Below are 25,734 nucleotides of genomic sequence, written 5' to 3'. Positions count from 1 at the left end.
GAGGAAGGGAGGGGGAGGGGGGAGGGAAGGGGAGGGCCAGTCAACAATGACGTTGCAGTTCTCATGGTCGGAGAGCAGCACAACAATCGCGACATAGTCCTGCATATTCGCAACAGCACGTAGCGGCTTTTGGAGACTCACCGATCCTGTGACGTCCTCCAGTACCGGTGTTGCCGGGCGGGGGAAGGGAGACCCGTACATTCCCAACCCGTACATTCGCCCTCTCGACTCAAGCTCACTCGGACAAAAGCCTCGCACAAATTACACCGTGAAGGCCAATGGTCATGTCTATGCCATAAATCACGGGCGCACTGAATTGAAAATATATAGAACGCTCATACTCCGTGAAAAGTGAAGCCGCCGTGTCGCCATCTTGGTCAGCACGACTCGACCAACTCGCCTCGCGGATCTCGTTTTGTGCGGCAATAAACTGCTCCAATCGGTTACGGAAGGGTTGTGGAAAGACGTTTCACAGCTGTTTCAAAGACATTTCATTCATATCGCACAAAATCGATACAAAACACTATCGCATAAAGGTGAAAAAACGTGTGACGTGTGACGGGATGGAACATCACGTGATCGCTCTGAGCGAATCAGTCTGGCGGCGGGAATGGAACATCACGTGATCGCTCTGAGCGAATCAGCGAGCTGCTCTGGAACCGGCTGAGATTAGCGGGTACTTCGCTGAAATGCGCTGAGGTAAATATGAATAAAAAATATGGATCTCGTCAAATATGGTCTCAGCCATGTTCGTCCCAGGCTCAATGGCTATGTATATGCCAAATATCAAGTACGTGAGCCTCTCCGTTTAGGAGTCTATCGGTAACATTACACACACACACACACACACACACACACACACACACAAACTGTGTTTTATATATATAGATTTTTGCAAAATAATTTTGAATAAAAGTATAAATCTTATTACAATTCCATTGTTATTACAATCTTATTCCCCCCCTCCCCCGCCCCCCCCCCCCCCCGCCTTCTAATGCCTCCTCCCCCCAAGCCCTCTCCCTCCCACAGATCTCCCGATGTCCCTGTTCTCTGCTGCTGTACTTGTGTGCTTCCCTCTCTCTCCCCATCTTGTCTCCCACTCCCTTTATTGTATGTTTTGTCTGTCCGTTTTTTTTTTGTGATTGATGTTCGCTCTTACACGAGCCTCGGTCTTGTATACAAAAAAAAAAATTGTTAAATAAATGAAATAAAGTTTTTGTAACTTCAATTTGTGGAGCACATTTTTAAAATATGAGCAATACCTATATTACTTAATCATTGGGCTGTGGTGTTGCCTTTGCTTAAGCTTTCATTCAGGAATGTTGCATTCAATTCACCACCCAAGTCACATTTTTGTCTCAAAAGTCACACCCAAGTCTCCAGGTGTTGTGATTCAAAATAGACAGGTGCTGCTTGCGTGAATTTGTTTTATCTGTTAAAACTTCCTCTAGTTATATATATATAAAATTGGTATAAAGATTTAAAGAAAAATGAATGAAACATTCAGCACGGTGTCATGTGTTGAGGCAATAACGATTAATACTATCCGTAAACACTCGGGGAGTAATCTCAATTTTCATTTTTTTTTCAATACAGTAAGTAGACTCCTCCCCAAGCATCTGTATAAATGGGCGTGGCCCAGAAACCCTCAGGCGTCCGTCATACCTTTCTTTGTACTATATTGAAGAGACAACGCTCGTTCTTGGCCACCCACATTCCCAAGGGTTGCCACACTCCTCCTGTCTCTTACCTGCAATGCGTCACCACAACAAAAAAAAGCTCATGAGAAATTAATGAGCTCAATGGGACAGTATTGTTCACAAGGTTTTATGAATGATTAAAAAAAACAACCTCCTAAACACCTTTCATGTCCAGCATTTTATAAATGACAAATAATACTGTCCCGGAAACACTACGACAACGGGTGGACATGGTGTATCAGAGTCGAGGCAACTCTGTGCATTATTTACTGTAAGGAAGCAGTTTTCGCCATCGGCAACCTGTTGGGTGAGGGAGGAGGGACTAGTTAAACAGGAAAGATAGTTTAGACGAGACTAATAAAGAGAACTATGGATGGGAAATGGCAAATGAGCAGCTTTACACCTGAATGTAGGAGGTGAAAAGTTTCGTTTCGAATAGCTGGCGAGTCAAGGACTTGGAGATTTGATCAGAATACTTTTCTGCCTTCTCTGCGACTCGACTTCTCAGAACGGATCCAACCATGAAAGGTATGTTTGACTGTCTGTGCTTATGTCTCATTGTCTGTACTACAGTTTGTCAATTCCTCCTCTTCTTTAACGACCACAATTATTGGAATGCTCTTGTCGGGTTGGCCGGGGTCGGTTTTTGCCCCAAGTCTTTGTTAGTTTGTCAAATGTTTCTGTGATAAATGAATCCTGTTTTTTTGGTTTTGGCTCACGGTACCAAGGTCTATTCCAAACCCAATCCAACCAGACATGCACTCGATGTAAAGAGGGAAGGCAAACGGTGATGGGAGGGCAGGGGTTGCCAAAGTATACCAAGTCAAGAATAGCTTCTAGAGGAGGTGTCCCAATGCACCCCAGGTACCCCAATAATCAGGTTATGAGAAGGGAAATAAAGATGTTACGATTGCAATGACGATTGTGTTTGGGGTTAGTGCAGCCAAGTCAAGCTGTCTATACGCCCCATAAGATGGCAACCGCTCGTCAGTTAACATGTGCTTTTTCAGGAAGATTTTGTAGTTTTATCTTATTTAATCTGAAGACATTGAATTGTTGAAAGATAAATAACATGTGGAACGATTGCATAACGAGACGACATTGAAAATCAACCGAGTTATTTACATTTTTTTTTTTATTTAAGTAATTAACCCATTCTATGCACTTGTCTATCATGCCCCCTTCTCTATATCTTAGCTGTTCATTCTAATATTTCTTTGTACGATTCTTGTTTAGGGCTGGCTTCACAGCCTTGACCCGAGACAGGGTTTTTACGGGTCATGGAAATCCTGGAACGTCATGGAATTTAACAAAATGCTTTTCCATGCTTGGAAACTCATGGAATTTCACTGATAGTCATGGAAAATCAGTCAATGGTCATAGAGAATCAGTCAAGGGTCATGGAAAATCAGTCAAGGGTTATGGAAAATCAGTCAAGGGTTTTGGAAATTCAGTCAAGGGTCATGGAAAATCAGTCAAGGGTCATGGAAAATCAGTCAAGAGTCATGGAAAATCAGTCAAGGGTTATGGAAAATCAGTCAAGGGTCATGGAAAATCAGTCGAGGGTCATGGAAAATCATTCGAGGGTCATGGAAAATCAGTCAAGGGTTATGGAAAATCAGTCAAGGGTTATGGTAAATCAGTCAAGGGTCATGGAAAATCAGTCGAGGGTCATGGAAAATCAGTCAAGGGTTATGGAAAATCAGTCAAGGGTTATGGAAAATCAGTCAATAGTCATGGAAAATCAGTCAAGGGTTATGGAAAATCAGTCGAGGGTCATGGAAAATCAGTCAAGGGTTATGGAAAATCAGTCAAGGGTTATGGAAAATCAGTCAAGGGTCATGGAAAATCAGTCGAGGGTCATGGAAAATCAGTCAAGGGTTATGGAAAATCAGTCAAGGGTTATGGAAAATCAGTCAAGGGTTATGGAAAATCAGTCAAGGGTTATGGTAAATCAGTCAAGGGTTATGGAAAATCAGTCAAGGGTCATGGAAAATCAGTCGAGGGTCATGGAAAATCAGTCAAGGGTTATGGAAAATCAGTCAAGGGTTATGGAAAATCAGTCAATAGTCATGGAAAATCAGTCAAGGGTTATGGAAAATCAGTCGAGGGTCATGGAAAATCAGTCAAGGGTTATGGAAAATCAGTCAAGGGTTATGGAAAATCAGTCAAGGGTCATGGAAAATCAGTCGAGGGTCATGGAAAATCAGTCAAGGGTTATGGAAAATCAGTCAAGGGTTATGGAAAATCAGTCAAGGGTTATGGAAAATCAGTCAATAGTCATGGAAAATCAGTCAAGGGTTATGGAAAATCAGTCAAGGGTTATGGTAAATCAGTCAAGGGTCATGGAAAATCAGTCAAGGGTTATGGAAAATCAGTCAAGGGTCATGGAAAATCAGTCAAGGGTTATGCAAAATCGGTCAAGAGTTATGGAAAATCAGTCAAGGGTTTTGGAAAATCAGTCAAGGGTCATGGAAAATCAGTCAAGGGTTATGGAAAATCAGTCAAGGGTTTTGGAAAATCAGTCAAGGGTCATGGAAAATCAGTCAAGGGTCATGGAAAATCAGTCAAGGGTCATGGAAAATCAGTCGAGGGTTATGGAAAATCAGTCAAGGGTCATGGAAAATCATTCGAGGGTCATGGAAAATCAGTCGAGGGTCATGGAAAATCAGTCAAGGGTCATGGAAAATCAGTCAAGGGTTATGGAAAATCAGTCAAGGGTTATGGAAAATCAGTCAATGGTCATGGAAAATCAGTCAATGGTCATGGAAAATCAGTCGAGGGTCATCGAAAATCAGACAAGGGTCATGGAAAATCAGTCAACGGTCATGGAAAATCACTCAAGGGTCATGGAAAATCAGTCGAGGGTCATGGAAAATCAGTCGATGGTCATGGAAAATCAGTCAAGGGTCATGGAAAATCGGTCAAGGGTTATGGAAAATCAGTCGAGGGTCATGGAAAATCAGTCGAGGGTCATGGAAAATCAGTCAAGGGTAATGGAAAATCAGTCGAGGGTCATTGAATATCAGTCAAGGGTCATGGAAAATCAGTCAAGGGTTAAGGAAAATTTTGTCAAGGGTTATGGGAAATCAGTCAAGGGTTATGGGAAATCAGTCATGGGTCATGGAAAATCAGTCAAGGGTTATGGAAAATCAGTCAAGGGTTATAGAAAATCAGTTAAGGGTCATGGAAAATCAGTCAAGAGTTATGGAAAGTAGTGGAATTTCAGATACCCAAAAGGTTACGAATCCTGCTGGAGATACGCATCCTCGTCTTTGAGCTGTCGAGTCTGGGTTTGAATCCTGACCCAGCTATAAACTGTCAGGGTGATTCATCAGGCAGGATGATTCATCAATGTGCGCGACGTTCCTCGGATGGATGTTAAATGAGCATCCTGTCTGCCGGCATTAGTTACAACATCAACAACAACAACAACAACAACAGGCATTTTAAGGCCATTTTCCCTGCTAGAGCGGGGGTTAGCCTTGCGGGCCCCATGACAATCTTCTCCATTTTGCCCTATTTTCTGCATCTCCCCTTGTTAACCCCCTTGCCCGCATTTCTTCTTCCACCACCTTCAGCCAAGACTTTCTCGGTCTTCCCCGTCCTCTACTTCCTTCTACATTCATTCCCATCACTCTTCTCAACCAGTCACTTTCATCCTTCCTCAACACATGACCAAACCATCTCAACCTGTTCCTCTTCACAGCATCCATCACAGGCTCTATTTCCATCATCTTTCACAATTCATCAGTTGTGTTCCTCTTTCTCAACGATACTCCACACATCCACCAAACCATTCGCATTTCCACCCTTTCCAGCCTTCGTTGCTGCTCTACGTTCATTACCCATGTCTCACTCCCATAAATCATAACACTTCTCACACATGCAGCATACACCTTTCCCTTCAGCTTCAACGACACTCCCCTCCTCGTCAGCACCCCACTCAGTTCCCGAAACTTCTTCCATGCACTTCTCACTATAGCAACCGTTGCCGAGTCTGATCCACCTTCTCCAATTCAGCGTAGCAAAATGTTTTCACACCTTCCAGCTTCACGCCATCTCCAAGATCCAACTCAACATTTCCTCAATCTGCAGCTCCCTCTGTGCACACCTTACACTTGAATGTAACTGCCACACTGGTCAATGACCCTCTCAGACCACTACATTTTTGATAAACCCACTCAGCGCACATTGTACATTGAATGGAGTTCACTCCGACACCCTTCCTGCACACAGCACACGGCCACTTCACTTGCCATCACCTTCGTTTTTCCGATATTCACCTTCAGACCTTTGGTCTCCATACATTCCTTCCACTTGTTCATCTTCTCCTTCAGTCCATCCTTACTTTCTGCAATCAACACCAGATCATCTGCATACAACAACTCCCACGGTAAACCCTCCTTTACATTCCGAGCCAGCACCTCCATCACAGCTACAAATAGTAGTGGACTTAGTACTGACCCCTGATGCACTCCCACCTTCAGCTCAAACTCACCACTGTTCCCGTCCTTCGTCCTTATAGCTGTGCGCACTCTCTCGTACATTGCCATCACTACTCTGATCAACCATTCCTCCACTCCTAACTTCCTCAATGCCCATGTCATTACTTCGCATGGAACCCTATCGAATGCTTTCTCCAGATCAACAAACCCAAGAAACCACTTCTTCCTCTTCTCCATGTACTTCTCCTGCAACTGCCTTACAATAAAAAGTGCATCTGTCGTTCCTCTTCCTGGCATAAATCCAAACTACATTTCGTCGATCTTCACTTTCTTCCTGATCCTCCTCTCCAACACCCTTTCCAATACCTTTATTCCATGCTCCAATAACTTTATTGTTCGATACAAGCCACAGTACAGAGGGTCACCTTTCCCCTTGTATAGAGGGACGAGGGTACTCAATTCCCAATCCACTGGAATGCGGCCTTCTTTCACCACCAGATTACAGATCTCTGTCATTCTCTTCACACCCCAACTTTCCGCTGCCTTCAACACATCTCCCACAACTCCCATCAGCCCTTCCACTTTTCTAATCTTCATTGCTTTTATCGTTCCTCAACTTCCTTCTCAGTTATCTTCTCTGCCGGTCCAAAAACTGGGTTACTCTCTATGTTGCCGTCCCATTCATTCTCTGCATTCAACAGCATTTCCATATATCTCTTCCATCTTCTTTTAATTCCATCTGGGTCCACAACGATTTGTCCCACTTCATCCTTCAATCAACTCACCCCCATCACATCACACTTCTCTTTCGCTTTCTGCTTTGCAATCCTGAATACCGCTCTCTGACCCTCTTCCGAATCCAAGCGTTCTCCGAACATTTTCATACATGCCTCCTGCGCCTTTGCTACCTCTTTCTTTGCAGCCTTATAACTTTCATGCTCTGCCTTTTCTGCCCCCGTACCCTTCGCCTTCTGCCATTCCTTGAACTTCTTCCTCTTCTTGTCAATCCTCTTTCCAACTTCATCATCCCACCACAATGTTTCCGAGTGCCTCGGTGGTCCTTTTGTCCACCCACATACCTCACCAACGGCTCCCAACAGATGATCTTTCATTGACATCCAACCACTTTCAAGCTCAACCACATCATCCTCTACCCTACCCAGCCTCTTTTAATGCCTCCCTCAGTCACCTCTTTCAACCTCCACACCTTCATTCTCGGTTGGTACTTCACCCGCCGAGCTCTCCTCGCACCTTTCACCCTTATGTCGCAGACAACCAAGTGGTGCAGTGAAACAGCCTCCTCCCCTGGGATCACCTTTGTGTCCCGGAGGTGCCCCCTATCTCGCCTACGCACCATCAGGTAGTCAACGGTTGTCGTCGACTCACCTGAAGTGCATGTATTTCTACCAGCATTAGTTGGTGGACGTTAAAGGTCCCACAGTTTCCTTCATAAAGAACAGGCGAACCATTGCCGGAGACGTGGCCAAATTACTGTACTGACTTCCTGTGTGTGTCAGAGTGGCAATCCTTCAAGTATTGTAATTTCTAATCTTAGCCAGAGATGTTGCTAGCTTCCAAAATATTTTGGGGCCCACTTAAACTTCAGACCCACCTTCCCTCCACCCTCTATAAAACATTCATCACAGTGGCATGTGGAGAAAACTATGCTAATTGTCATAAAGTGGCCTATCATAGCCAAGGGTTTAAAATAGATTTGGGCCACAGCAAAAACATTTGGGCACATACACCATGCGACAGTGCACAGTGATGCCCCTGACCTCAGCTAAGAAACTGCTTTGGTCTGTACAGAGCATGGGGCATGTTTCTGATTGTTGTATGTTTGTTGCTCACCACCTTTCACCATATGCTGACCACCTCTTCACTGACCATTGACCTGTCTAACAAAGCTGTGTTATTAACCCTTATACAGTAAGTGCATCTTGAGACCTCTTCACACTGCAAGTTAATGGATGTAAGCTGTAAGGCATTACTTACCTCTAATATTAAAATATTTAAAGCCAAATTGGACTCAAGATTTTTTATGCTTTGAAAGACCCTTTCCAACTCCTCCCCCAAACTCCCAATCTACATTAATTAACCACCCTGTCTTAATTCTGCTCTTTCTCTAGATGCTCAAGAAAATGAAGAGGCCAAACATAAGGATTCAGATTCAGAGGATGATGAGATAGAAGTGGAGGACATTCATTCCTTACTTTACGGAATCAAGAAATACTCCACAAATTTGGGGAAGGTGATGGTCAATGTCCTGATAATTGTTATAATTTCTATGTACCCACAAGCACGTCATGTTGGCACAAAATTCCGTTATTGAAAAAGCAAACTTTGGTAAGTGTAGACTGTGTAGTCATCTTGCAGGATGTATAAAGCTGTGGTAGAATCTATTTATTGATGTCAACCCTTCTGCCATGCAAAATTATTCCCATATTCAGATAAATTACAATTAAAAAAGCATTGCAGAAAATGCAAAAGAACATCCAAATTAGTTTTCTCAAAACGATTTGGATTATAGTCAAATTGGTGCAGTCATCACACTCGTCCCAGTTGTGCGGTCCGAATCCGACAAAGCAGTCGTGCTGGCAAATTGATTGTGGTGCGACGAGCTGGATTATAGGCCTGTTTGTCACGATACCTTGTTCCAATGGAACAGCTGAGCCAATTAGATGACGTGTTAATCAGTAGCGTGCATCCTTTCACATTATTTAGCGATCTGAGTAAAATCGCCGGACGCAGGCGCAGTCTTGTCATGCGCACTAATCATCCAAACCTAATCTGACCTTTAACGGATGTGTATAACTACTACTCGTGATCATAGACACTCAAATTCTCACAGAGATCAAGTGATTTTATAATGGTGTATTGAGAGAACATGAGGTGGAAATACAAAAGAGAAGGAATACCATTAATGAAACCCTAATGAGCCCCGAGTTAATGAACAAATGCAGATTCCTTAAGTAATTCGGTCTTAAGGCATCAGACACACCTCAGTCGATAGACAAGAGAATGACAGGACTGAAAATACCACAGACTGTGTCCAGTGGGACACAGCTTGATCCAGGTGGAGATCTGGCCTGATCTGGCTGGTTGTGCTGTGAACCAAAGCTGGCAGGCATGGCCCCACCTGACTCGCCACAGCAGAGTACGTAGATCGATGGGGGGAAGAGGGGCATGCCTACCCATACACTAACAATCTGGGACTCAATGCATCCTTGCAAAATCAAATTGCCCCATTCCGTTTCATCTCTCACTCTAACCGAGCATCTTCAAAAACACTTTCCTCTTTTAACTTTAACCCCCCTCTACCATGGTTCTATGTAACCAATTCACTGGCTGCTAAACATGCTGGTGCTTTATCATCTTTGGCCTGGCCTACAATTTTTCTCTTTGTGCTCTGCACAATCTCATAGCTGGGCAGTGTGGCTCCAATTGCTGGCCCCTGGCAGTTGGGGCCACCTTAGAAGCTGCTTGCTCTGCCAACTTCTGGGGGGGTGGGGGGGAGGGGGACCATAGCACCTTGAGTGCTCTCACAAGTATTCGGGCCGACACACAAAATTTAGCTTCCCCTCCTGGCTCTATGGCATGCACTGGGCTAGTGTGCCCCCAGCGCACGGGATGCCCCTCAGGTAATACCTACTCACTATGAGCGACACCCCAGTCATGCTTCTTGTCCAGCTCTTCCATTCATGGATTCCCGTACCTGTGGGGTCATGCACACCTCAAACCTATCTGCCCCGACATGTCCTTCGACCTCCTCTCCACTCCCTCTAATTTCTTCCTCAGTTCTGTTTGTCTGTATTATTTTCCCATGTCTCGCTCTGGCGCTATTTCCGTGTTCCCTTTACTCTTTACTGTCTTCTCTTCTGTTACTCACATGGCAGACATTTCTGTGGTCCTAATTCCCCCTACCACCCTAGCTTGACCGGCCACCATTTCCCGCTCCGTGTCCCACAAATCTGCCAATGGCATTGTTGCCTGTCGTGGCTCGCTTCCATTTTGGCTTGCAGCTCAGCTCCCATTTTGTCCTGCTTCACATTAATAATAACAACTAGTTGCCATTCCTAAATGCCGTGAGGTTAATTGACCTGCCGAAGCAGTTTCATTGACGGGTTGCCACTCTGACGCAGGATACTGAACGCCGCAGGATACTCAAAATAGAGGGAGACTTAAACAAATAAGGGTGGAAGAGGGTTAGGGAAGGACACATGGGGGTGAAGAAGATGGATACAGAAACAAAGAAAAACTAGAAAGACACACGGTAGCGCGCATACCTCCGCCAGGCTAAGCAGTTTATGTTTTGTATCCCCACTGATCAGCCAGATCTGGATTCAGACCTGAACCAAAATCTAATCGACTTGTTCTTGTCACCAAACCAACTCGTCCATCAAGTTTAGTCATCACTCATCCATAACGTTTTAAAATATCATGTTGTATATCGCTTTTCGCCCGATCCCTCAATGGTGAAGAATCACTTTAAAAATAAATAATTCTCGTATCTGAATCCATATTCAGATCTTCAGCAAAATTGAATCGATTATTCCTTGTCACACACCCAATAAGTCCACCAGGATTCGGCCAAATCGGTCCATAACTTTTCGAGATATCGTGCTATGTATTGGTTTTGGCCATATCTCCCAATGGTGAAGAATCACTTTGAAATTAAATAATTCTCGTATCCGAATCCATATTCAGATCTTCAGCAAATTGAATCGATTATTCCTTGTCACACACCCAATCAGTCCCCCAAGTTTCGGCCAAATCGGTCCATAACTTTTCGAGATATCGTGCTATGTATTGGTTTTGGCCATATCTCCCAATGGTGAAGAATCACTTTGAAATTAAATAATTCTCGTATCCGAATCCATATTCAGATCTTCACCAAAATCAAATCGATTAGTCCTTGTCACACACCCAACCGGTCCACCAAGATTCGTTAAAATCCATCTACAACGTTTTCAGATATCCTGCTATGTATCATTTTTGGCCCATCTACCAATGGTGAATAATCACTTTAAAAATTAAACTACCCGGATCCAAATCCGGATCTTCACCAAAATCTAATAATTTCCTCTTTGTCAAATACACTACATCTCTGCCAAACTTCGTCCGAATCCGCCCACAACTTTTTGAGATATCTTGTTCACAGATGTTACATATTTATGTGAATGTATGTGAATTACCATTCAGGTCTTTGCTTATCCGTGGGTAGTATATTAAGTTGTGGTGTAGTTGTTGTGGTTGGAGGGGCAGGAGCCCTTCTGAGGGAGTGGCCGGAAACGGAAGTGGCCGGAAACGGAAGTGACCGGAAACGGAAGAAGAAAAAGACACGAGGAGAAAGAAGGACGGTGATCCTTCTTCCTCGCCCCGCGACGACAAAAGGTGGAATCGACCTTGCGCTGCGCGGAAAACAGAGGCGTTCCGAAACCTGTCAGGCGAGAGGAATTCCCGGGGACGGGTACCTGCCCGGTGGAGACGTCAAGTTGACGTGGGGCCGTGCATCGACCCCGCGTCTGGAATCGTTCGCGGCACCGTCCAAACAGACGCGTGCGGGTCGCACGTTGGGGCCTAACGCGCCTTGCAAGCGGCGTGGGGTTTGGCTTGCTCTACCGTATCCGCTGCGCCTGGCCACGAGGGGCTGCCGCCACGGTGCCTGGTACGATACCGGGCCGGTGGAGAAACGTCCACCCGGGGTTCGTTCTACCGCCCGAGTGCGGTGACGGCGACCATCATCTTGGTCAAGAGGGGCCCAGAGACATTGTGCGGGACCGAGACCAAAAGGGTTTCGTGAGTACTCACCGGGACACACATGTATAAGATGGCCATCTTAATCATAGGGAATTGATTGTGAATTGGGAATTGGTGAGGATTATGTGTTGTTGATTGCTCGGGGAAAATCTCCGTGGTTGTGTCATTGAAATATTGTTGATGGTTGTGTCATTGAAATTGTTTGGTATCATTACCATTGAAATATATCCTTGAACGTCAGTTGTCGCTGGGGTGAAATTCATATGGCTTGCGTGGCGAAAGCGCATATATAGTACAGCTTTCTGGCGAAGTTCCTCTCACGGTCCGGGGGTCACTGAGACCAGGTATTCACCGAGGGGACCACGTAAAAGAATTGGGGGCTCGTCCAAATTACGATTTGCGGTTTCGCAATTGGGTCTACGTCCGGGATTTAAAATTGTATAAAATAATAAAATAATAATTTTTTTATTAATTAAAAATTATTAATTAATTATTAATTGGTAATTTTTTTTTTGAGAAATTGGGGTAAAGTCTTGGGTGAAGGTTAACAGGTGTTAACGATAGGCACCATGGCGTTTGTGGCACAGAACTTTGGGGTAACACCGAGTGAGGCACAGTTCCGAGCGTTGCTAAAGTCGGACCTCTTGAAATTGGCCAAACATTTTAACTTGGAGGTCCGAACTAATTTGAGGAAGGCAGAGTTGCAGGCCACGGTGATACAATCTATGGTGGGATTAGGAACATGGGACGAGTTAGCCTGGGAGTGGCTACCCGAAGAACCAGAAGATGTTGAGCTCCGGAAACTGGAGTTGCAATTACGGAGCCAGGAACGGATCAAAGAAGAAGAAAGGAAAGCAGAAGAGAGGAGAGAAGAGAAACAAGCAGAGGAAAGGAGAGGGGAACGAGAACTCCAGGAAAGGTTAGAAGACAAAAAAGCAGAGGAAAGGAGAGCTGCAAGGGACCTCGAAGCAGAGGAGAGAAAAGCGGAAAGGGAATTAAAGGAACGTGACATGGAGCTTCAGCAAGAAATCAAATTCAAGGAGCTGGAGTTAATGAGAGAACGGGGAGAGGCACCACCCTTGCTGACGGGGTCGACACCTAACCAGAAAACCTGGGATGTGGGCAGACATGTGAGGCTGGTTCCACCGTTCAGTGAAAAAGAAGTCGCGAAATTTTTTCCACACTTTGAGAAAGTGGCTCGACAATTAAACTGGCCGGAGGAGGCCTGGACCATACTCGTGCAAAGTGTGCTGGTGGGGAAAGCTCAGGAAATTTATTCGGCGCTACCAATGGACCAGTGTGCAGATTATGAGGTACTGAAGAAGCACATCCTCAAAGCCTATGAGTTGGTTCCGGAAGCTTACAGGCAAAAATTCAGGAATGCCAGGAAGAGGGAGAGTGAGACCCATGTGGAGTTTGCCAGAGTGAAAGAAAACATGTTTGATCGGTGGTGTGAATCAAAAGGAGTCGGGAAAGACTTCGAAACCTTGCGGGACTTGATCCTGGTGGAGGAATTCCAGCAGTGTGTCCACGAGGACATCAAAGTGTACCTGCAGGAAAAGAAGGTACCAAAGTTGTGGGACGCCACCACCATGGCAGATGATTATGCCTTAACCCACCGAATAGGGGTCCACGAACCTAACTCCTCGCCTAGATCTCCGCAGGGGAGGTGGGGAACAGCAGGTGCGGAGAACGACCATACATGGCGGCGGCCTCGAGATGATTATGGGGACAACTATGATACCCCACCGGTTCGAAATCAGAGGGATGCGGGCCCAAGACAAACTTATAGTTCGGGGGGCCCGAGGCAGACCCCGAGTTTTTCCTCCGGACCTACTTGCGCGTTTTGCAAGAAACCTGGACACTTGATGTCCAGTTGTTACCTCATGAAAAGGGACAACCCAGAGCGGAGTCCGACTATTACAACTCCGAATGCGATGGCTAGCGTAAGAAATCGCCATCAAAAGGGTTACCAACCATTTATTTCAGAGGGGTTTGTGTCACTGGATGGAGCCTCGACTAACCGGAGACCGGTTAGGATATTGAGGGACACAGGGGCCCATCAATCTTTAATGCTTGAAGGCATTTTGCCATGGTCCGAGGAGACGGCAACGGGGGATAGTGTGCGTTTACAGGGGATCGGGGGCGGTGTTAGTGCTCCCCTTCAGGTCATCCAGTTGGAGTCCGATTTGGTGTCAGGACCGGTCACCGTCGGTTTACAAGCCACGCTTCCTGTAGAGGGTGTATCTGTGGTTATCGGGAATGATTTGGCCGGGGGTCAAGTTTATGGTAACCAGAGGGTTGGTAAAGAGCCCAGCAGGGAAAATAACACCACACCAACTCGGGATGGCGACAAAAGTGCCAAGTTATTTGTAGGGGGACTGAACTTCAAAACAGAGGAAGAAGTTCTGACCTCTGTCTTCAACAGATATGGGCCGCTGGTGGAAGTGCGGTTGGTAAGAGACTGGGAAACGCAACAGTCAAGAGGGTTCGGCTTTGTCACGTTTGCCAGCACAAAAGACGCCAGAGAGGCAGAGAAGAATTGGAATGGCAAGGATTTGGAGGGTCGGACCATAACAGTAGGGAAGGCATTTCGTAGGCGTCGAGAGGTCTACAGGAGAGGACAACTGGGCGGTAGTTTTGGTGGTGGCCGCAATCAATATTATTATGGAGGCTCCCTGAGTTACAGCAGCTCCCGAAGGAAGGATTGTCAAAGTAGTGGCCGAGAAGGAGACCGCTATTCATGGGACTACAGGGACAAGTGGTCCCACCATAATTATTAGGGAAGTTCTGAGAAGTTGAAGCACTGAAGGCGGTGGAGCCGCCGAGCCAAGATTCCTACACGAATTAACCGTGAACGCCGTTCCTAAAGGCGTCCATGTAGTGAACTTTCATGCACGGACTAACCGTGAACTCCACGTTCCTCAAGGCGCCCATGCAGAGAACTTTCCTGCACGGACTAACCGTGAACTCCGCGTTCCTAAAGGCATCCATGTAGTGAATACTCGGCTTGGCCTCCCGGAAAAAGTGCTATCGAGTTGCCTAACTTTGGATCTTTGATCAACCCCTTAACCTTCATTCCCAAGAAACTGACGGTCAAAGTCAGAGGGTCATGAGATGGAGTTTGATTTGGCAGGGACAATGTCGTTGTTGGTACTTAGTCCAGAGGGAGTAATCTGGAGGGGTTGAGTTATCTGGTTTGTTTCTCCAAATTGGCCGGCAACGAAAGTTTTCGCTGGGTTCAAACTTTCGTTCTTGAAGGGGGGGAGTGTTACATATTTATGTGAATGTATGTGAATTACCATTCAAGTCTTTGCTTATCCGTGGGTAGTATATTAAGTTGTGGTGTAGTTGTTGTGGTTGGAGGGGCAGGAGCCCTTCTGAGGGAGTGGCCGGAAACGGAAGTGGCCGGAAACGGAAGTGACCGGAAACGGAAGAAGAAAAAGACACGAGGAGAAAGAAGGACGGTGATCCTTCTTCCTCGCCCCGCGACGACAAAAGGTGGAATCGACCTTGCGCTGCGCGGAAAACAGAGGCGTTCCGAAACCTGTCAGGCGAGAGGAATTCCCGGGGACGGGTACCTGCCCGGTGGAGACGTCAAGTTGACGTGGGGCCGTGCATCGACCCCGCGTCTGGAATCGTTCGCGGCACCGTCCAAACAGACGCGTGCGGGTCGCACGTTGGGGCCTAACGCGCCTTGCAAGCGGCGTGGGGTTTGGCTTGCTCTACCGTATCCGCTGCGCGTGGCCACGAGGGGCTGCCGCCACGGTGCCTGGTACGATACCGGCCCGGTGGAGAAACGTCCACCCGGGGTTCGTTCTACCGCCCGAGTGCGGTGACGGCGACCATCATCTTGGTCAAGAGGGGCCCAGAGACATTGTGCGGGACCGAGACCAAAAGGGTTTCGTGAGTACTCACCGGGACACACATGTATAAGATGGCCATCTTAATCATAGGGAATTGATTGTGAATTGGGAATTGGTGAGGATTATGTGTTGTTGATTGCTCGGGGAAAATCTCCGTGGTTGTGTCATTGAAATATTGTTGATGGTTGTGTCATTGAAATTGTTTGGTATCATTACCATTGAAATATATCCTTGAACGTCAGTTGTCGCTGGGGTGAAATTCATATGGCTTGCGTGGCGAAAGCGCATATATAGTACAGCTTTCTGGCGAAGTTCCTCTCACGGTCCGGGGGTCACTGAGACCAGGTATTCACCGAGGGGACCACGTAACAACAGACAACTCGACAAGGGTGAAAATATAACCTCCATCCACCTTCAGTGGCGGAGGTAAAAATGGACATTTAGAAAGACTAGTGCACCCGCTCACTACGGGAGCGGCAAGAAGGGTCATTCCTCTTTGGGGTATAAAGATTACAGTCGATCTATGGTCGGGTCTCAAGAACATTGGGTGTGTGTTCATTTACCAAGTTTGTTGCGGAGAGATCGCCAAGTGGTTTAAGCATTCGAGCAAGCACTCAATTCAAAACCGTGAAGGAATGGCTGGCTTGGCAAGCGCTAGCTAGCTGCTTGGTAAATGAGCACATCCCAGTCTTCCTCCCTTTGTTTCGTATTAAACAGCGGGAGCGAGTTTCAAAAGTTAGTGACGAAAAATGCCACGGTAGCGGCAGAAAGGGCCATGTTGTTAACCCAACATTTGTGGGTTATATAGAGTACAGTAGATCTTCGATCAGTTCTGTAAGTAAACCTTACTTCACGGATGTCGGGATTCCTCCAAATTTCTTCATTTAGTGTTATAAGCAGCATTAGCGACTGTTTAAAAAGCAAATCATACGTGTTTGTGGTTTATAATATTTTTACTTCCTATAGAAGCCGTTGCTCCCACGGAAACACCATTATAACTATAACCTATTTATACACGTTATCACTGCAGGAAAAACGCCTTGGGGAAGTGGGGCATTATTACTGTTAATATTGTTTTGTAATAACATTAACAATATGCGATTATCATTAATTTTGTTATTCAAAGCGTCTTTGGAAAAACGCCACGATAAATCTCCTTATTTGGAAAAACGCCACGATAAAGCTAACTTAATATGGCTGTACACCTCAACACGCAACGCCATTGACGGCAATGGCAGGGAAAACCCGCTCAGGGGAGAAAACCCACTCAGGGGAGAAAACCCCCTTGGGGATGGGGGCAAATGAATGTGCCACAACCTTCATTATGTAACCCTTGGTCATCCTGTCAAGTTCGGTTGAGATTGGATAAGTAAGGACGGAATGTATTGGCGTCAAAAATTCATCAGACAGACGGACAGACACAAATGGCGTATTTTAGTATGATGATATGGACTTGGGGGTTGGGTGGGGGATTAAATGGGGTTGGAAAATATTATGCGTTTGCATGGGGGATGAACTGAGATGGTGGGGAACAGCTGTGTTGAACATCTCAGGGAAGAATTAGATTGAAGAGAATGTGGAGGTTGGTTCCACAGGTTGGAAAAAAGAGGAACGAATGAGTGGAGGTGAGAAGTCATTCTGAATTTTGGGAATTTCACCAGAAGGGTGACTAAGTGTGCTTTGTAGAAACCAGAGGGAGGGGAGAATTAAGCAGGGAAAAAAGCCAAGGGTGCAAGACCAGAAAGGAAGCGGAGAACACAGAGAGACCACCAATCTGTTTGCAATGGAAAATGATAGGCCCACAGACTCAGCTTCATCACGGGACATTCCAACAATCTTGCAGATCTTGGTTTCCACGGTATCAAACTGAGCAAGGTGTGAGGCAGGGGTGCCAGTCTGTGTCATCCTGATCTGTTCAGTGTACTAACTCTTCCACAAGCCTACAATGCACACAAAAAATAAATAATAATAACTTCCACCTATTCTAATCCGCAAGCATATACAATGTTTCCCTATTCTATATTAAGAGCTTTTCCAACTCTCAAGAGCCATGTGTACACAGTTCTTCTGGTAGGAGAGCAGCATTAACATTCATTAAACAACATTTTTAAATGTTCGTTTCTCTCTACATGGTGAATCCATCTTCTGCTATCCCTCCCATCCAGTGGCCCGAAGTTATTGTTTGTTATTGGCCTCAAGGCCGAGTTTCGCCCAAAAAGGCTCATGTTGGGGAGTCCTGTGGGCAAGACCGGCATGCCTGGCTTTGGAAGTCATGCGGACTGGCTGATGGTGATTCAAGCTGACATACGGTGATGCAGGTGGGAGCTGCCAAGCAGGCTAGACATCTGGTTTCACCCTTACCTGTGTACTCCATCCTCCCACCTGAACTACTTATTCTCCTACCGACGTTGGATCCCTGTAAGCTACAGCGATCCCTTGGTTTGTCCAACCCTCTAGTCTAGACTAACTCTGTTTCTACCATTAACTCTCCCTTTTCTCTGGGAGGAAGCACAGGCATGTGCAGGGACTCAAATGTTGAGGTGGCATGGCCTCACCTGGCTCACAGCCCGATTGGGGCGTTGCTTCCCCTCCACTATCAATTTAGGACTCAATGGATCTTTGCATAACTCAATTTACCCTACTCCTGTTTCTCTACTCCAGCCCTGGATATAAGAATTGTGCGAAGGAGAGGTATCAAACACACGATATTTTATTAACCCCCCTCTGTCGTGGATCTACATAACCAACTTACGTGCAGCTCCGCATGCTGATGCTCTCTTTTTTGGGTCCTGGACCTCACATTTTCATTCTGCGCTCCTGCACAATCTTGTGGCGGAGCAGTGTGGCCCCTCCACAGGATCCTCTTCTGCTCTGCGGCACCCCTGAGGCCTCCATGTACCAAACTTTGGATCTGAATTGTTGGGGTGGGGGAGGGGGGGGGGGAAGGTGTCGGTATGGACTGGATCTGTGGGTCTGGCATTTCCCTCAGCATCCACGATGCCCTCATGACATTTCCTGCCTATGGTCCTCCTACAGGTACCTGGGCCTTCTCAAAAATTTAGCTCATGCCCTTTTGGCATCTGCTCCCTCTGCCGCTCAAGGCTCTTAGGGCTCGAGGTGTGCGTACTCCTCCTGACGTCATGCTCACAATCGGATCACATTCCCAGCCCTTTAACTACAATTTGCACCCGTGAATGCATCGAGTTTACTCTTAGCATCAACAGACATTTCATTGCCTGCTATTCCCTCTCACTAGCCAAGGTATGTGTGTTACCAGTAGTTTCATCTCTTTATCAACCTGTTGTTTAATAATTGCATTTTCTTTCATCGATTTCATCTGGGAGTTTGCGCCATCTCTACTGTGCAAAAAATAAATTATTTACTTCTTTCCTTGAGGCTTTGTATACCACGTGTTACTGTCATTTTTCCACACCAACCGTTTAGATTTGATTACCCTGGAGGATTAAACTAGTGATAATACAAATTATCCCTGTTTGATAATAAAATTGATTATCCCTGATTTATAACTGGCACGTGAGACCACATGGAAAACGAGAATGCCATTCAGAAGCGAGCATACCTCCGCCTGGTTGGCCATATCACTCAATGGTGAAGAATCACTTAAAAAATTAAATAATTATCATAACCGAATCCATATTCAGATCTTCACCAAAATTGAATCGATTCTTCATTTTCACACACACAACCTGTCCAACAAGTTTCGTCCAAATCCATCCATAACTTTTTGAGATATCCTGCTATATATCGTTTTTGGCCTGATCTCCCAATGGTGAAGAATCACTTAGAAAATTAAACAATTATCATATCCGAATCCATATTCAGATCTTCACCAAAATCGAATCGTTTCTTCCTTGTCACATACACAACCTGTCCAACAAGTTTCGTCCAAATCCATCCATAACTTTTTGGGATATCCTGCTACATATTGTTTTTGGCCCGATCACCCAATGGTGAAGAATCACTTAAAAAATTAAATAATTCTCATATCCGAATCCATATTCAGATTTTCACCAAAATCGAATCGTTTCTTCCTTTTCACACACACAACCTGTCCAACAAGTTTCGTCCAAATCCATCCATAACATTTTGAGATATCCTGCTATATATCGTTTTTGGCCCGATCACCCAATGGTGAAGAATCACTTAAAAAATTAAATAATTCTCATATCCGAATCCATATTCAGATTTTCACGAAAATCGAATCGTTTCTTCCTTTTCACACACACAACCTGTCCAACAAGTTTCGTCCAAATCCATCCATAACTTTTTGAGATATCCTGCTATGTATCGGTTTTGGCCCTATCTCCCAATTGTGAAGAATCACTTTTTTTTTTAATGTTGCAGAATTGAACCCAATTTGTTGCTTTATTCTACCTGTGCGCAGCTCTGGCTGTTGGTGATGTTACTCTTTCGCGTCATGGTTCTGGGGGTTGCGGGTCGGAGAGTGTGGAAAGACGACCAAGATGGCTTCTCTTGCAACACCCAGCAACCCGGCTGTGAGACTGTGTGCTTCGAACAGTTCTTCCCCATCTCCCAGCTTCGTCTTTGGACATTGCAGGTAGTCTGGAGGCACAACACCGAGCCGACTGTGTAGAAATAACGAACATTTTCCCCACTGTAGGCTCTTCTTACCCCTGGCGTGTGTTGTTTTCTCCTGTAGATGCTGTTGGTGTCGTGTCCAGCGGTTTTTATTGCTCTACACATCAAGTATAGGAAATCACATGAGAAGCCAGATAACAAATCAGATAAGAAATCAGATAAGGAATCAGAAGAGCCAGCAAGTGAAGAAGTCTCAGTAGAGAAAATGCCAGGATGCATGTTCTGGACATACGTGAGCAGCGTATTTTGTCGGATTGGGATGGAGGTATGCACTGGATTTTTTGGGGGGTTTTTTGTATACAAGATCGAGGCTCATGTGAGAGCCAACATTAATCACAAAAAAAACAGACACATAAAACATATAATAAAGGGAGCGGGAGACAACATGGGGAGAGAGAGGGAAGCACACAAGTACAACAGTGGAGACCAGGGACATCGGGAGATCTGTGGGAGGGAGAGCGCTTGGGGGGAGTAGGGGTGGGAGAGGTAGAAAACATATGGACACTGCTAGGACTTCCAGGACAGAAGTCGGTATTCAAAAAAGTAAAAAAGTGGATCTGGGGTGAATTAACGGGGGTAGAAAAGATCAAGGTTTTGGATGGGGGAAGATAAGAGATGGTGGTGAACAGCTGTTTTAAAGACCTGGAGGGAGGAGTGGGATTGAAGATAGTGAGGGAGCTGGTTCCAGAGGCGGGAGAAAAGAGGAATGAAAGACTGAAGGTGAATAGAGAGTCTTGATTTTGGCAGTTTCATTAATGGGCGAAACAATATTTACCATATAGTGCAGCAGATATGTGAAATATTTTGACAGAATTGTGGGTTTGATGATAAAAGCATGGCATTTGGCACACAGTTAGGACATACCCTTAGGAATATTTTTGGATATAGGGACATCGCATATTTGTCCCATGGTAGCTGTGGCGGCCATTTTACAAAATGGCGGCCAAAATTTACTATTTTCGCCCATAAGTTGAATTATAACACACCTCTTGTTGATTCTCCTTCCCGATTGGCTAAAACACTGTCATGTGTGGTTCACTAGTATAGCCTATTGCATAGCCAGTGCAAATTTTACCACTATGGACCGGTCCATAGTGGTGCCGCGACACTATGGACCGGTCCATAGTGGTAAAATTTGCAATGGTTTTTACAAAGATCGTCTGAGTATTATGATACTTGTCGTTAATGTTTGACAGTTTACAGCGCCCTCAAGAGGTGGTGTGTTATAAAACTCATATGGACTGGCATAATTCGGTCACTAGTCACATCTATGTGCCCCTCGGGACTGTGAGTGACCACATGAGGGTCCTATTTCCCTCATGTGGTCACTCAACATCCCTCGGGGTGCATAGATATGACTAGTGACCGAATTATGCCAGTCCATATGTGTATACTATATCAACTATGGTTGGTGCAAAACACATTCTAGTGGATCTATGTATCATCTAGTGGATCTATGTATCATTTGTTATTGACATGTTATGCATAGGCCTCACATGGACTTGAACACAATTATGTATGGTGGCCTAACAGGGACGCAAATAACGTTTTTCTTCCTTGTCATGCTTATATCTGACAGATCTGTCTTGCTACATATGTACTAGAGCTGAGACATTGTGCATATCTTAATTCTGCTAATTCTGCTTTCAGGTCACGGTGGTGGTTGCATCTGGTGGCTGTACCCTAAACGTATTCTGACTGACTGACAATGGCCCAACGTTTTATGGTGTTGGACCCCCAACAGCCCGGCTCATCTGGAACACATCTTCCATGTCTGACAGATTGGGACCAGTGTGTGCTATGTCAGAAAGACACCTCTGAGAAGCTATGCTGTCCAGCTGAATCAAAGCGTAGCACCGGTGGTTCTGGGTTCCAGACTCTTGCAGACAATCTCCTCGCCTTCAGCAAGATCGGATGTCTGCCAAAGACTATAGATCTCTCTAAACTGGATGATGGTGAGGGCATTCAAGCAACATTCGAGCACCACAGAGCCAGGTGGCATGATTCATGTAGACTCGAATACAACAAAACCCAACTGTTTCGAGCCGAGAAGAGGAAAACCTCCTGTGAGCACAGTGCAGATGTCCCAAGGAAGTACACCCGTCATAGTGTAGACCAACCACAACCTTCAGTTGACAAGTGTTTCTTTTGTGACGGACAGGCGGGTAAGGAGACTCTGCACGAGGCTTCCACCTTTGAGCTTGATGCCCGTGTCAGGAAATGTGCCCTGAAACTAGAGGACAAACCACTGTTGGCTAAACGAAGTGGAGGAGATCTTATAGCACAGGAGGCCAAGTACCATGTGAAGTGTCTAGCCTCCCTGTACAACAAAGCCAGAGGCACGAAGCTGAATGAGGGTCCAGACCAAGACGATGTAAATCACGGCATAGCCCTTGCTGAACTGGTGTCCTACATTGAGGAAGCCCGTATGGACTCTGCTGTGGCACCAGTGTTCAAGCTGATAGACCTGGCAACCCTGTACAACACCAGGCTGGAGCAGCTTGGAACAGTCCTGACTGGGCGTGTTCACACAACCGAACTCCAAAAACGAATTTTGAGGCATTTTCATGACTTAGAGGAGCACAAGCGAGGCCGAGACATTCTACTTGCTTTCAACCAGGATGTTGGAACAGCCCTGCGCAAGGCATGTGAGCAGGATGCCAACAGTGATGGCATTCATCTGGCTAGAGCTGCCAACATAGTCTGAAGAGACATGCTGAAGATGACGACTGCCTTCAGTGGTTCATTTGACACCCACTGCCAGGAAGAGTCGGTGCCAAATTCACTCATCGCACTGGTTTCTATGATCTTGAATGGCCCCAATATCCATGAACAGTCAAGCCACTCATCTATACCAGCTCCTACATTTACAATCTCCCAGCTCCTGATGTTCAACAGCTGTGCACGCCGTCGCAAGAGCACCGGTTCCGTACAATCTACCAAGCACAGTCACAACAGGGAGACACCTGTGCCTGTGTACCTGGGTGTGATGATGCACACGAAGACACGCAGACGAGACCTCGTTGATGAGCTGTACCGCCTTGGTGTGTCCATCGCCTACGGCAGGGTGCTGAGCATTTCGTCTGAGTTGGGGAACAACATCTGTCACTACTTCATGTTGGAGGGAGCAGTTTGCCCACCCAAACTGAAGGGTGGCTTGTTCACCACGGGAGCAGTCGACAACATAGACCACAACCCCAGCTCGACAAGTGCTCAGGACTCGTTCCATGGTACAGGAATCTCTTTGTTCCAACACCCGAATAGTGACGTCCCTGGAGTTCAACGGATTGTGGACACAGACAACACTGCAACAACTGCGACAACAGTTGCCCACCTGCCTAACAGGGACGCCTTCGGTACCGGGAAGAGCTTTAGGTTCTTAGCAGCTCACGAGATGGCCCAGGCATTGGGGCCTGACAAGTGTCGAGGACTACCCTCATTTCATGCCTTCACTGGGTATGATACCGTGTCAAGCTTTGGAGGCAGGAGCAAAAATACTGCATGGGAGACGTGGAAGGCCTGTGATGAGGTCAATGCGACCTTCTGTGCCTTGGGCGCTACACCAAACCCCTCAATCGTAGATGACAGCCTGGACACCTTGGAGCGTTTCGTCGTTCTCCTGTATGATCGCACTAGCAGCCACGAGCATGTCAACGATGCACGTAAGCAGCTCTTCACCCAGAAGGGTCGAGCAATAGATGCTCTCCCGCCAACTCGAGAAGCCCTCAGACAGCACATCAGGAGAACTGCCTACCAAGCTGGCTACTGTTGGGGCCAGATGATGGTTGCTGCTGCAGAGCTCCCATCCCCTAGCGAATGGGGGTGGGTGAAGAGTGACACTGGCTGGGACGTCTGCTGGACAACCCTCCCGGAGGCAACGCAAGCATGCCGGCAACTTCTCAGATGCGGCTGCAAGAAGGGATGCAGAGGACAATGCAAGTGTAGGAAGGCTGTACTCCAGTGCACGGCACTATGCCACTGCGGCGGACAGTGTGCTCGGGAGTAGAACTTGCAGTATCATGGACGGCTTAGAGAACACAACCATAACCCCTTTGTATAGGTCAACTGGGGATTGCAGACCCCATCTACTACCATGCTTTAATACCCAATGAGAATATTTCGTTAGCTGATAAGATCCAACTACATAACGTACATGTGTAAATGGGTGGTTGGCATTAATGTACGTTTGATGCTCGGTTTGCTCACCTAGATCGCCTTTGTCCGCATGGCGGATTGTTATATTTTAATATGATGTAGACATGTACCCACTGACAATGTAAGGGTAAAAGATAAATGTAAGATAATATGTAAGGGTAAACGCACTTCCACAGTGGCAGTGCAGTTTAATGTTAAACCGATCATTTTCTGAGTGCAAAATACGGACAAAACTCATAAGAAAACCCAAATTTTGCGTAATTGTTGTCTAATAGGCCCAATAAATCGGTTATGTAAGGTGTATGACCTTTAATTGGCATCCCAGGTTATATTTTAAGTGATATTGCATCACTTGCATGCATCCCCAGTTGAAAAACGTGCACAACTCCTACAGATTATGTTATGTATTACCCGATCACGGCCATTTTGTAAAATGGCCGCCATTTTGGCCCCAGGAGGAATATGCAATGTCCCTATATCTAAAAATCTTCCTCGTGGTATGTACTAAATGTGAGCCAAATTCTATGCTTTTATCATCAAACCCACAATATTTGCACATATCTGCTGCACTAATAATGCTTGACATAGTGAAAAAGCAAACGAGATGATAACGCTGTAAATAACAACTCAGGATGTATTTGTAATGTGTATCTCCTCTCTGTTTGCAGTTGGGATTCACTGGTCTCTTTTATTATATTTACGGTGGGTTCACTCTTCCACGCATCATTCGTTGCAGCGAAACTCCATGCCCCAATTCAGTCGAATGTTACATCACCCGTCCCTCCGAAAAGAATATCATCACATACTTCATGATTACGTCATCGATATTCTGCCTCCTCGTCAGTACTGCAGAAATCGTGTACATCACTCTGAATAGGTTTCTTCGGGTAGTGTTGAAGATTCCACCGTCTTCTCGCAAAAAAAAGGGAATGGCAAAGCGACCAAAGAGGAAGTCTGCCGTTTGAAAGAGAAGACACATTAACCATACACACATCACCAAGGTACAGCGTAAGAAATACCTTGTGCAAAGGTACTGCATATAAAATCAGACAATGACAACGAAAGCACTCCTCCCTCTTCAATCCCACTCCTCCCAATTCAATCCCACTCCTCCCTCTTCAATCCCACTCCTCCCTCTTCAATCCCACTCCTCCCTCTTCAATCCCACGCCTCCCTCTTCAAGAC

The 25,734-nt window shown here is 45.9% G+C and overlaps 1 protein-coding gene across 3 annotated transcripts; it reads left to right on the top strand.

Moving 5' to 3' along the window:
• Nucleotides 1–1,996: 1,996 nt before the first annotated feature.
• LOC137437754 (gap junction beta-2 protein-like) lies at nt 1,997–25,647 on the top strand. 3 transcript variants are annotated; one of them, XM_078766322.1, is made up of 5 exons: nt 1,999–2,228; nt 8,278–8,399; nt 20,180–20,353; nt 20,456–20,659; nt 25,218–25,647. In XM_078766322.1, the coding sequence occupies exons 1-5, from the start codon at nt 2,222–2,224 to the stop codon at nt 25,512–25,514; spliced, it is 804 nt and encodes a 267-aa protein (XP_078622448.1). In that variant the 5' UTR covers nt 1,999–2,221; the 3' UTR covers nt 25,515–25,647. The 3 variants fall into 3 exon arrangements, with proteins under 3 accessions (XP_078622453.1, XP_078622448.1, XP_067988449.1); XM_068132348.2 differs by lacking the exon at nt 1,999–2,228 and adding an exon at nt 17,940–18,092; XM_078766327.1 differs by lacking the exon at nt 8,278–8,399 and having other exon boundaries at nt 1,997–2,228.
• The last annotated feature ends 87 nt before the right edge of the window (nt 25,648–25,734 follow it).

This window comes from Myxine glutinosa, chromosome 1, assembly GCF_964187855.1.
Source record: "Myxine glutinosa chromosome 1, kmMyxGlut1.1, whole genome shotgun sequence".
In the NCBI taxonomy this organism is placed as follows: domain Eukaryota; kingdom Metazoa; phylum Chordata; class Myxini; order Myxiniformes; family Myxinidae; genus Myxine; species Myxine glutinosa.
Note: the sequence above shows the minus strand (reverse complement) of the source record. Positions and strands in the feature narration are given on the sequence as shown.